This window comes from Chiloscyllium plagiosum, unplaced genomic scaffold (assembly GCF_037043375.1).
Source record: "Chiloscyllium plagiosum isolate Xiang-an unplaced genomic scaffold, Cpla_swu_hap1 HiC_scaffold_23, whole genome shotgun sequence".
Classification (NCBI taxonomy): domain Eukaryota; kingdom Metazoa; phylum Chordata; class Chondrichthyes; order Orectolobiformes; family Hemiscylliidae; genus Chiloscyllium; species Chiloscyllium plagiosum.
The window spans coordinates 30,453,885-30,467,090 of NW_028270161.1; the positions used below are offsets into that span (position 1 = coordinate 30,453,885).

The 13,206-nt window shown below is 45.6% G+C and overlaps 1 protein-coding gene across 1 annotated transcript in view; it reads left to right on the forward strand.

Moving 5' to 3' along the window:
• Positions 1-13,206, forward strand: part of LOC122561461 (protocadherin Fat 4-like) — a 188,238-nt gene that overhangs the window by 77,291 nt on the left and 97,741 nt on the right. The window contains exon 8 of the mRNA XM_087999295.1: positions 10,179-10,358. Within this exon, the coding sequence (XP_087855421.1) occupies positions 10,179-10,358 (180 nt within the window). The remainder of the gene's footprint in view (positions 1-10,178; positions 10,359-13,206) is intronic.

Genomic DNA, 13,206 nt, shown 5'->3' on the forward strand with positions numbered 1-13,206 from the left:
CCGAATTTTCTCCTTTGTGCTTTCTGCACTGAGCTTGTGGTCATTCTTGGCTAACTGAAAGCAGGAACGCAGAAGTGGGAGGCTGGTGTGAGGGGAGAAGAGTGTGGTAACAAGCAAGGATCCTATTATTAGACCAGGTGAACTTTACTCATCATGCCATTTAGCAAGATGAGAGCATTTTGGGAGTTGTGAAGGGGCATATGACTTGAGCACGTTAACATCTCCAATGTCCTCAGCAATGTCAGACATCAGACTCTGTTCCTGATGGTCCCATGCTATAGTCAACCAAATCCTGTAGTTCGACTGAGGAGATACAGGGCCCTTACTCACCTCATCCCATACATTTCCCTCAGCACTGGATTTGATCTGGTCTTTTCCACTGTTTGCCAGAGTACCATGAAAGAGAAGGCAGGGTGTCAGTAACTACTAAATGCTGTGTTTGGGTGACGTGCTGCCAGGTGGAGGCTGTGAGAGTTTGGTATAAAGCTCACAGTATTGCTAAATGTTTAAGGTGAGGTGAAATGTCCGGTTGCTTGTTGCTAAGTCCTAGTGCCTGTCAGTGGTTGAGATATAGCGTAAAGAGCAGTAAGAGATGTTAGTGGTACAGTCAAGAGGATGCATCATAAGAAGACACACTCACTGAACTTGACCAGGTTTTTGGGCTTGTTATATTGCTGCTATCCCCTTGTGTCAAGCTTCCTGGATTTGTCTCCCTGCCCACCAGCTTTTGCACAGCTGAAAGTGGTCTTTCAGAGCTGTGTTAGGAATCGTTCCATCTTGTGTCTTGTTCATCACATTAGTAATGGCTCCAGTGCTGAATGTGACCTTGGAACCCTGTCCATGTACTGGTGTTCCATTTATTATGGATTAAATTCCAGCAGCAAAATTAAGAAAGGAAAACGGGATGCATTGCACGTTGGTAGCACAAAGCGTTTGATCCAGTGCTGTATCCAGAGGCAACCGGCAGTGTGAGGGGGCAGGTGGCAGTGTGAAGGGGCAGATGGCAGGGTGAAGGGGCAGGTGGCAGTGTGAAGGGGCAGGTGGCAGTGTGAAGGGGCAGACAGCAGTGTGAGGGGGCAGGTGGCAGTGTGAAGGGGCAGACAGCAGTGCGAGGGGGCAGGTGGCAGTGTGAAGGGGCAGACAGCAGTGTGTAGAGGCAGGTGGCAGTGTGAGGGGCAGGTGGCAGTGTGAAAGGGGCAGGTGGCAGTGTGAAGGGGCAGACAGCAGTGTGTAGAGGCAGGTGGCAGTGTGAGGGGCAGGCGGCAGTGTGAAAGGGGCAGGTGGCAGTGTGAAAGGGGCAGGTGGCAGTGTGAAAGGGGCAGGTGGCAGTGTGAAGGGGCAGGTGGCAGTGTGTAGAGGCAGGTGGCAGTGTGAGGGGCAGGTGGCAGTGTGAAGGGGGCAGGTGACAGTTTGAAGGGGCAGACAGCAGTGTGAAGGGGCAGGTGGCAGTGTGAAGGGGCAGACAGCAGTGTGATGGGGCAGGTGGCAGAGTGAGGGGCAGGTGGCAGTGTGAAAGGGGCAGATGGCAGTGAGAAGGGGCAGGGCGGCTGTGTGAAGGCGGCAGGTGGCAGTGTGAAGGGGCAGGTGGCAGTGTGAAAGGGGCAGGTGGCAGTGTGAAGGGGCAGACAGCAGTGTGTAGAGGCAGGTGGCAGTGTGAGGGGCAGGTGGCAGTGTGAAGGGGGCAGGTGACAGTTTGAAGGGGCAGGTGGCAGTGTGAAGGGGCAGGTGGCAGTGTGAAGGGGCAGACAGCAGTGTGAAGGGGCAGGTGGCAGTGTGAAGGGGCAGACAGCAGTGTGACAGGGCAGGTGGCAGAGTGAGGGGCAGGGGGCAGTGTGAAAGGGGCAGATGGCAGTGAGAAGGGGCAGGGCGGCAGTGTGTAGAGGCAGGTGCCAGTGTGAAGGGGCAAGTGGCAGTGTGAAGGGGCAGGCGGCAGTGTGAAGGGGCAGGTGGCAGTGTGAAGGGGCAGGTGGCAGTGTGTAGAGGCAGGTGGCAGTGTGTAGAGGCAGGTGCCAGTGTGAAGGGGCAAGTGGCAGTGTGAAGGGGCAGGCGGCAGTGTGAAGGGGCAGGTGGCAGTGTGAAGGGGCAGGTGGCAGTGTGAAGGGGCAGGTGGCAGTGTGAAGGGGCGGACAGCAGTGTGAAGGGACAGGTGGCAGTGTGAATGGGCAGGTGGCAGTGTGTAGAGGCAGGTGGCAGTGTGTAGAGGCAGGTGCCAGTGTGAAGGGGCAAGTGGCAGTGTGAAGGGGCAGGCGGCAGTGTGAAGGGGCAGGTGGTAGTGTGAAGGGGCAGGTGGCAGTGTGAAGGGGCAGGTGGCAGTGTGAAGGGGCGGACAGCAGTGTGAAGGGACAGGTGGCAGTGTGAATGGGCAGGCGGCAGTGTGAAGGGGCAGGTGGCAGTGTGCAGGGGCAGGTGGCAGTGTGAAGGGGCAGGTGGCAGAGTGAGAGGCAGGTGGCAGTGTGAAAGGGGCAGATGGCAGTGAGAAGGGGCAGGGCGGCAGTGTGAAGGTGGCAGGTGGCAGTGTGTAGAGGCAGGTGCCAGTGTGAAGGGGCAAGTGGCAGTGTGAAGGGGCAGACAGCAGTGTGAAGGGGCAGGCGGCAGTGTGAATTGGCAGGTGGCAGTGTGAAGGGGCAGGTGGCAGTGTGAAGGGGCAGGTGGCAGTGTGAAGGGGCAGACAGCAGTGTGAAGGGGCAGGCGGCAGTGTGAATTGGCAGGTGGCAGTGTGAAGGGGCAGGTGGCAGTGTGAAGGGGCAGACGGCAGTGTGAATTGGCAGGCGGCAATGTGAAGGGGCAGGTGGCAGTGTGAAGGGCAGATAGCAGTGTGAAGGGGCAGGCAGCAGTGTGAAGGGGCAGGTGGTAGTGTGAGGGGGCAGTTGGCAGTTTGAAGGGGCAGGCGGCAGTGTGAAGGGGCAGACAGCAGTGTGATGGGGCAGGTGGCAGTGTGAACGGGCAGGTGGCAGTGTGAAGGGGCAGACAGTAGTGTGAAGGGGCAGACAGTAGTGTGAAGGGGCAGACAGCAGTGTGAATTGGCAGATGGCAGTGTGCAGGGGCAGACAGTAGTGTGAAGGGGCAGACAGCAGTGTGAATTGGCAGATGGCAGTGTGCAGGGGCAGGTGGCGGTGTGAAGGGGCAGACAGCAGTGTGAAGGGGCAGGTGGCGGTGTGAAGGGGCAGACAGCAGTGTGAAGGGGCAGGCGGCAGTGTGAAGGGGCAGGTGGCAGTGTGAAGGGGCAGGCGGCAGTGTGAAGGGGCAGATGGCAGTGTGAGGGGGCAGGTGGCAGTGTGAGGGGCAGATGGCAGTGTGGAGAGGAGCTGTGAATAGGCACTTAAATAATGAGCAAGCAGCCCCGCCCTAGATATAATCATGGTAATTAATTGAGAGTGCTACTGTTTCCTAGTGCACACCTCTAACAGAACTGATGTGGTCAGATACTGAATTGTGACATCTATCTGCAAAAACAGCATTAATTTACAATACATTAACTTCATTTTCAAACTTCATTAACTTTTGCTCGGAAATCAGTCCAACCTAACTAATGTATACAACATGTGCATTTTAATATTTATCAATGCAAAAGTGAAAGCCATTATATCTTTTGCACCGATTGTATGACTATTTATTTATTCAAAACAGTCCTGCTTGCACCTTTCACAACAGCTTATGTGTTCTTTTTACATTTATTTTTACAGTATACAATTCTCCCAACATCCACGTCTGGTACACTTACATTTTTTGATATTAATGCAATTGGTGATATTTCTACAATAAGTTCATTGGATTATGAAGCTGTTGATCAGGTATGACTAATGATAACCTATTCAGTACATTAAATGGAAAAGTCTCCCAGTTCACTTGGATAGTCATAATTTACACGGTTACCAGGGCTAATTCTGAAAAACTGCATGAAAACAGAAAGGGGGATTACTTTCATCAGCATTATATTGTTTTAAATCCATTACAGATCATATGCAAGTAGATGGGGTTAATTTAGAATAACATTTCATAACACTAATTTAGAAGATTCCATTTCTGACCTGTAGTGTTCTGTATTCGATGTTCTAATTGTTCAGGTTTCAATCCATCCAGTCTTCCGCCCAAGATAAGTGGCACAGTGGTTAGCACTGTGGAGTTTGCACGTTCTCCCCGTGTCTGCGTGGGTTTCCTCCGGGTGCTCCGGTTTCCTCCCACAGTCCAAAAATGTGCAGGTTAGGTGAATTGGCCATGCTAAATTGCCCGTAGTGTTAGGTGAAGGGGTAAAAGTAGGGGAATGGGTCTGGGTAGGTTGCGCTTTGGCAGGTTGATGTAGACTTGTTGGGCCGAAGGGCCTGTTTCCACACTGCAAGTAAGTAAAGTAATAATTTCTTCATCTGTCAGCAGAGGTTTAATGACACAATATGAATACTTACTGAATTGAAACAATTAGAATGGTTCCATCTATTAATGAAAATGCAATTGCATTTTGTCCCTGTGTAGCTGACACAGTATCATGCAGTGGTCTCTGTATCTGATCCAGGAGGAAATACCTGCACTGGCACTGTCACTATCTATATCACTGATGTCAATGATGAAGCTCCTGTCATAAGGTTTGTTATTAAACTATTTTATACACAATTTCAATTATTAACATGTTTAAGAAAAATAATTAGCTTTGTTACTGTCATTATATATATTCTGAGAATCAGCCATTCTGAATTTAAACGTATACTCCCCCTTAGTAATTACAGAACCTTTTCTTTTCCCACTTTTTGGTATGTCTTTTAAAAAATAAAAAGAAAATCAGATCAGACACATCATATGACTAGTTTGTAGCTTTGTCTCTCTGGTTTTAAAATTTTGCCTTTGTTAAAATACAAAACCCTTGAGGGAAAAGACTATGAATGGAGGATATGACCAGGCTTAAAGAATAGGAGAAAGAAAGGAAGTGAATGAAGAGAGAAATGATTAGGATCTGCCAAAGCCCATTGTGAAACTCTATAGATTTGAAGACTCATGGAGCTATGGAGTTCTCAGGTCCTAAGAACTAATGAGTGAAAAAGAATGTGATACAGTGAGTTTTATGTTTGTAAGGATGCTTAGGGAAGAAACACAAGCAAGAAAATGTGTTCCAAGTTTCAGACAATGAGAAAGGAAAGCGCACTACATCCTCAGATAACAGCTCATGATTATTGTGACTGTGGAAGTAATTAGAAACATTCCTGTTCTGCATAATCAACTTCACATTCTGATAAGCATTGCAAATTATATTCTCATTGTGGATCACATATCCTTCTCCTGAATCATACAACAGTTTCTGATAATAAACCATCTTTAACGTAATGAAATGTACCAAACTGCTCAGCAGATATTACAAATCAAAGTACAATGTTACATTCAGATGATCGCCGTTTAAGTGATGTAAAGTTTGGTCCTTCATCATCGAGTAATTGTAATTGGGAATGATAGAGGTCAGAATGAGAGGAGTGCTGATACTTCGGAGGGTTGTAGCCTGATGGGGATGGCAGCGATAGGAAGCAGAAAAGGGATTTGAAAAGAAAGATGAGAATTTTTAAGTCAACATATTGATTGAGAGCCAATTTGGGTGATCAACTGCAAGGGGAATAGGGGAATCAGACCGACTGCTCAATTAAGGCGTGGCAGCAGAGCTTTGGATCACCTCAAGTTTAAAAAGAATAGAATGTAAGTGTGCAAATGCCAGAGTGCATGAGAATTGACGAATAGGTCATGAGCAACAAATAGACTGCAAATCAGGCTATTTCACATCAGAATACCTTGATACTTGGATTGAATAGTACTTTCATTCTGCACTCCTGGAGTTTATTATATTTAGAATGTTTTCTCAAACATATATTATTTAAAACAACTGAAAATTAAGATGAATATCTAAAGATCCCAGATTGTAACTTAACAATGAATTATCACTTTCTAGTTTATGCCCTTCGAGTCCAGTCTTGGTGGATGAGGAAGTAAATATTGGCACAAATGTCGCATTTTTATCAGCCTTTGACAATGACAGCACTGACACTTTGACTTTCTCCTTCGCAATCCCTGTATCTGAGTTCGATATTATTCAAGGTAAGGAGATTGACATCTCTGCTTGTAATCATTTCAAGGAGAGTAATTGGAGTGTTATTTTCTTTTTTTACACTGTTTTACTTTGTCTTTTCAACCAATGATCTGCTGATATTGGCATATGCACTTTAAAATGAAAGTTCAGAGTATGAATATGTTGAGAATGTGTTAAAAAAATGACTGACAATAATTGATAAGCACAAACTACTTTATTCATTCATAGCGATTCACTTGTATCTTATGCCAAGGACATTGTAGCAACAGTTATATCCTGTCTGAAGTTTAAAATAAAAGCTACTATTAAAGGATAAAAGATGCACAAGGCATTCTTTTGCATTAATATGTTAAGGAGAGTAAATTGCGAATATTAACACTTCTGGAAGAATGGTAAAAATAAATTTAAAATAATCATATTGTCATGATTCCATTGTAGGTTGCTTTCAACGTAAATAAAAATACTTCTGTGGAGTAATATCTTATTAGAAGCATAGTTTACATGAGGAGGGAAGGTTTCTGAGGTTGTAAACTATTCTGAAAACAAATTAAAACAGATAGAGAATAAAACGTTATAAAGTGAGAGATCCCATTTATTTGCTGAGAAGATTTTATTAATTCATGAGGTCTGGGCTTTGCTGGCTAGGCTGACGTTTATTTTCCATCCCTAATGTCCTTGAGAAGACAATGGTGCATTGCTTTCTTGAATCACTGCATCCCTTTGGTGAAGGTATGTTCATGATGCCATTAGGGAGTGAGTTCCAGGATTTTGACCCAGCGACAGGGAAGGAACAGTGATGCAGTTCCATGTCAAGATTATGAGTGGTTTGGAGAGGAACTTGCAGATGGTCATGTTTCCATGTATCTGCTTACATTGTACATTTAAATGGTAATTGTTGAGAATTTGGAAGGTGCTGTCTAAGGAGCCTTGGTGATTACACCTTACAGACAGGACACACCACAACGACTAAACAACACTTTCGGAAGAAGTGAATGGTGTGGATGTGATGCAAATCAAGTGGGTTGCTTTGACCCGACTGGTGTCAAGTTTCTTGAATGTTTTTGGAGCAGCTCCCATTCAGGCAAGTGAGGAGTATTTCATTACACTCCTGACTTGTGCCTTGTCGATGGTGAACATGCTTTTGGGATTAGATTAGATTAGATACCCTGCAGTGTGGAAACAGGCCCTTTGGCCCAACAATTCCACACCAGCCCTCCAAAGAGTTACCCACCCAGACCCATTTCCCTCCATTTACCCCTGACTAATGCACTTAATGCTTAACACTATGGGCAATCTAGCATGGCCAGTTTACGTGGCCAGCACGTATTTTGGAATGTGGAAGGAAACCGGAGTACCCGGAGGAAACCCATTGGAGGAAACACAGAGAGAATGTGCAAACTCCACACAGTCAGTCACCCAAGGCCAGAATCGGACCTGGGTCCCTGGCGCTGTGAAGCAGGAGTGCTAACCACTGAGCCACCATGCCGCCCCTTCACTCAGGAGGTGAGGAGGTCAGTTACACATTGTAAGATTCCTAACCTCTGACTTGCTCCTGCAGCCATAGCATTTGTATGGATAGTCCAGTTCAGTCTATGATCGGTGATAACCCCATGATATTGAAATTGGGGAATTCAGCAATGGTAGTGCCATTGAACATCAAGGACAAATGGTGAGATTCTGTCTTGTTAGACATAGTTGTTATCTGACCCTTGTTTAGTGTGAATGTTACTTGACACTTTCCAGATCTTGACACACTCGGACATCATCCTCCTCAGTATCTGAGGAGTTGGCACGATTTGAACTTTGTAAAATTATCAGCAAAGATCCTTATAATAGAGGGAAGGTTACTAGTGAAACAGGTGAAGATCGTTGGGTCCAGGACACTACGCTGAGGAACTCCTGCAGAGATACCTGAAGCTAATATGACTGACCACCAACAGTTAAAACTATACTCCCCACCCCTCTCCCCAAATCCAATTGACTGTGAATTTACCACAATTCCTTGATGCCAGTTGAACACTACCTTGAAATCAATGGCAGTAACTCTCACCTCATCTCTGGAGGTCAGCCTTTTGGACCATGGTTGAATGAAGGCTGTAATGAGGTCAGGAACTATGTGGCCTTTCTGAAGCCCAAATCAATGAGCATCAAGGTGTCAGATATTGCTAAGCAACTGATGCTTGATAGCACTATAGATGACTCCTGTCTTTATTGATGATTGACAATAGACTGATGGGCCAGTAATTCACTGGGTTGGATTTATCCTGCTTTTCCTCTACAGGACATTCCTGGGCAATATTCCATGTTGTTAAGCAGATGTCAGTACCATATCCCCATTGGGAGAGCATGACTGGGGTACAGCAAATTCAGGAGCACCAGCCTTCAGTACCCTTTGTTGAATGTAATCAGAGCTCAGAGCCTTTGCAATATCCAGTGCCTTCAGCCATTTCTTGATATTACGTGGAGTGAACTAAACTGGGTGATGACTGATGTCTGAGATGCTGTGGGCCTCAGAATAGGACCCATATGGTTCATCCACTTGGCTTTTCTTTTCGTTGCGAATGCTTAAACCTTATCTTTCGCACCAATATGCTTTGTTCCCCATTATCAAGGATTAGGATATTTGTGCACTTCCCTCCAGTGAGTTGGCGAACTATTTATCCCATTCATGATTGGATACGGCACGGCTGTAGAGCTTACATATGAACTGTTTGTACTGGAATCACTTAGCTCTCTCTGTCACATTTCATTTAAGCTGTTCAACACACAATTAGTCCTGTGTTGTAGTTCTACCAAACTGACACCTCATTTTTTGATGTGCCTGGTGCTGTTCTTGTTATATCCTCCTTTCCATTGAACTAGGATTGTCTCTGGATCCGTATGGTAATGGAACAGCAGGGTATATGCTGGGCCATGAGATTGCAGATTGTGTTTGAGTACAATTCTGCCAGACCACAGCACCTCATTGATTTCCAGTCTTGAAGTGATTTGCCATAAAACACGATGCAGGGAATCCTCAAAATGAAGCTGGGATTTTGTCTCCTTGAACGTGGTCTCTCCTATCCATACTGTTATGGACATGTGTATCTGGGGCAAGCAGATTGATTAGAATGAGATCAAATATGTTTTCCCCTCTTGATGATTCCTTCACCCCTACTGCGGTGCCAAGCCTGTCCTTTAGGACTGAAGCAACTTGGTCAGTAGATGGTGCTACCGAGGCACACTTGATGAAGTAAAGCTAATACATGGGAGCTGACGGGTAACAGAGAGGGTGGTGCGTGTACTGAATGAGCTGCCAGAGGAAATGGTAGAGGCAGATATAATTATAATGTTTAAAAGACTTTTGAATAGGTCCATGAATAGGACCCGTTTACAGGGATATAGACCGAATGCAGAAAAATGGAACGAGTTAAGATTGGGATACCTGGCCGGCATGGGCGAGTTAGACTGAAGATCAGCTTCCATGCTGTACAACTCTCTATCCCTGTGACTAGCGCAGTTTAAAAGACAAAGGTTCTAGAAAGACTTTGCAACTGGAATTCTGTAAATTAATTGTGTGCTATATCTTGTTGTTTTTTTTCCGTCACTGATTTTTCCTCAGCTTCATTCAGAGTCATTGCAGCCTTAAAAATAGCATTTCAGTAAGACTTTAGTGATAACAAATGCGAAGGGTCACTGCACCCCAAACATTAACTCAATTTTTTTTCTCTGCCTGTTGCCAGACCTGTTGAGTTTTTCCAGACTTTTTGTTTCTATGTTATGGCAATCCATTTTCTTGTTGCGTGCTAAACTTCAACAATTTCATAATTCATTTTATTTGAGAATTATTTGAGTATTAAACCTGCATCCTTTCTCATAGGAAGTGCAGCTCTTCCAGAATGAAGCAGTGTTGGCACACTAGATATGGTCACAGCAGGACTTATTAACATTCCCAACATTCTAACCAAACGCAACATAAAAATGCAAGAAACTAATTTCACAAAGTAGTTAGAGCTACTGGATCAAGATAACTTTAATAATCAGTTAATGTCAAAATAAAATCCCTATTATACTAAAATCAGAAATATCATAAAGACATTTTGTGATGATCAATATGATCCAATCTATTCTTCACTTTCAGTTGGAAATGATGCATGGATTGTTACCAACTCCACGCTGGATTATGACACAGTTAGTTCCACGGACTATCAACTAAATATCGTTGTCACTGACATGGCACCTCATACCACTACCTGTAGCCTGACTGTGTCTTTAAATCCTGTAAATGAAGCTCCTCTTTGTGATCCTCTGCTTGTAGCAGGTGAGTATCACTCAATTGTGACAAGTGGAGTACAAATCAGTACACTGACCATCAATCTGGTATATGTGAGAGTAAATCTGTCTCTTTTGGACATTTTTGGCTCAAATCTGTGGGGTCTGTGTTATGGAGTAGAAGGGCAAGTCTCAATTACTTTGAAATGCTGTTGGGTAAAGAGGCCACTCCTGACAGAAATACATGCTTTTTTATATTCCTTTATGAGACATAGGCATTACCAGCTGGGCCAGCCTTTTGAGAGGGTGGTGGTGAGCTGTTTTCTTGAACTGCTGCAGTCTTTTTGATGTGGTTAAAGCTGTTATAGAGAGGGGTACAAGGATTTTGATTCAGTGGCATTCAAGGAACAGTGATGTATTTCCAAGTCAGGATGGTGAGTGGCTTGAAGGTGAACTTGTAAATGGAGGTGTTCCCATATATTTGCTGGAAGTGGCCATGGATTTGGAAGGCACTGTCTCAGGAGCCTTGGGGAAATTCTACATTGCGTTTTATAGATGGTACACATTGATGGTGGAGGCTGTATTTTTTTGTGAATGTGGTGCCAATCAAGCAGGCGGCTTTGTCCTGATGTGTGCCTTGTAGATGATGGACAGGCTTTAGGAAGACAGGAGGATAGTTACACACAGCAGGATTCCTAGCATCTTATCTGCTTTTGTAGCCACTGTATTTACAATGCTAGTCCAGTCCAGCTTGCTCTACATATCATGCATTTATAACCAGGTGAAGCTGATGGTTGTGTTCATTCTGAGACAAATACTTGACAAATGTATATTGCAGCTTCATCTTTGTTCAAAGTGATCCGGTCTTTATAAAAGCACAGTGATTTCTTGAAGGTTGGGCTTTGCAAGGTATTGCAGTTAAATTTGCAACATTTTATTTGGTTTTTAATTGTTTGAGGAGGCCGCATCCATTACAATATCAAGGTAATTTGGGGAATTTTATCATCATATGGCAGAATTTCAACCTATTGTCTCCGATAGAAATATGAAACCCAACACCATCCCATGTACTTGTGGCTCTTTTTAGTTTATGATGCTTAATTCAGCGGTATTTAAGTAAAGGGTTTATGAAAGGTGTGCCAGTGATTATAATATTTGAATGAATAGGTTTTCTGAAGATTCTGGAACCATTTCAATGTAATGGTTGTGGGGCTAATTTCTCATGCTTTGGGAAACCTGGAAATGAAAAGGAAGTAGGAGTGAACAGATCCAGCAGGGTACCTGCATGTGTACTGTGGTTTCTGGGTCAAGATGAACACGAGTCCTTCTCCCTAAATTCTCAGAAATGTTTTGCCAATCTCTCATGCCCTGAATACCTTTAAGTCTCCATATTATCTCTCCCATTCTACAAACCCACCGACTCCCACAGCTACCTGGATTACACCTCTTCCCACCCTACCTCTTGCAAAAATACCCATCCCGTATTCCCAATTCCTCCGCCTCCGCCGTATCTGCTCCCAGGAGGACCAGTTCCACCACAGAACACACCAGATGGCCTCCTTCTTTAGAGACTGCAATTTCCCTTCCCACGTGGTTAAAGATGCCCTCCAACGCATCTCGTCCACATCCCGCATCTCCGCCCTCAGACCCAACCCCTCCAACCGTAACAAGGACAGAATGCCCCTGGTGCTCACCTTCCCCCCTACCAACCTTCGCATAAACCAAATCATCCGCCGACATTTCCGCCACCTCCAAACAGACTCCACCACCAGGGATATATTTCCCTCCTCACCCCTCTCCGCCTTCCTCAAAGACCGTCCCCTCCGTGACTACCTGGTCAGGTCCACACCCCCCTACGACCCACCCTCCCATCCTGGCACTTTCCCCTGCCACCGCAGGAACTGTAAAACCTGTGCCCACACCTCCTCCCTCACCTCTATCCAAGGCCCTAAAGGAGCCTTCCACATCCATCAAAGTTTTACCTGCACATCCACTAATATCATTTATTGTATCCGTTGCTCCCGATGCGGTCTCCTCTACATTGGGGAGACTGGGCGCGTCCTAGCAGAGTGCTTTAGGGAACATCTCTGAGACACCCGCACCAATCAACCAAACTGCCCCGTGGCTCAACATTTCAACTCCCCCTCCCACTCTGCCGAGGACATGGAGGTGCTGGGCCTCCTTCACCGCCGCTCCCTCACCACCAGACGCATGGAAGAAGAACGCCTCATCTTCTGCCTCGGAACACTTCAACCCCAGGGCATCAATGTGGACTTCAACAGCTTCCTCATTTCCCCTTCCCCCACCTCATCCTAGTTTCTAACCTCCAGCAAAACTGTCCCCTTGACTTGTCCGAACTTGTCCGACCTGCCTAGCTCCTTTTCTACCTATCCACTCCACTCTCTCCTCCCTGACCTATCACCTTCATCTCCTCCCCCACTGACCCATTGTACTCTATGCTACTCTCTCCCCACCCCCACCCTCCTCTAGCTTATCTCTCCACGCTTCAGGCTCTCTGCCTTTATTCCTGATGAAGGGCTTTTGCCCGAAACGTCGATTTCGAAGCTCCTCGGATGCTGCCTGAATTGCTGTGCTCTTCCAGCACCACTGATCCAGAATCTGGTTTCCAGCATCTGCAGTCATTGTTTTTACCTCTTTGATCTTTGCTGTCTTCTCTTCTCACTTCCAACATCCAAAGCCCCCACTTCTCACCAACCCTAAACATTTCTAGTTTCCAATTATTCTTCCTGATCATCCATGGTTACAGCCTGCTGCCCCCTTTAGCAACCAGCTGATGACCAGCATTTAGAAATAAACACAGCTTCACTGCCTCAAAGCTAAAATTAGCTATCCAAACCAATTCTCGTAGAAGTCATGACCTTTTGATTTTGAGAAGA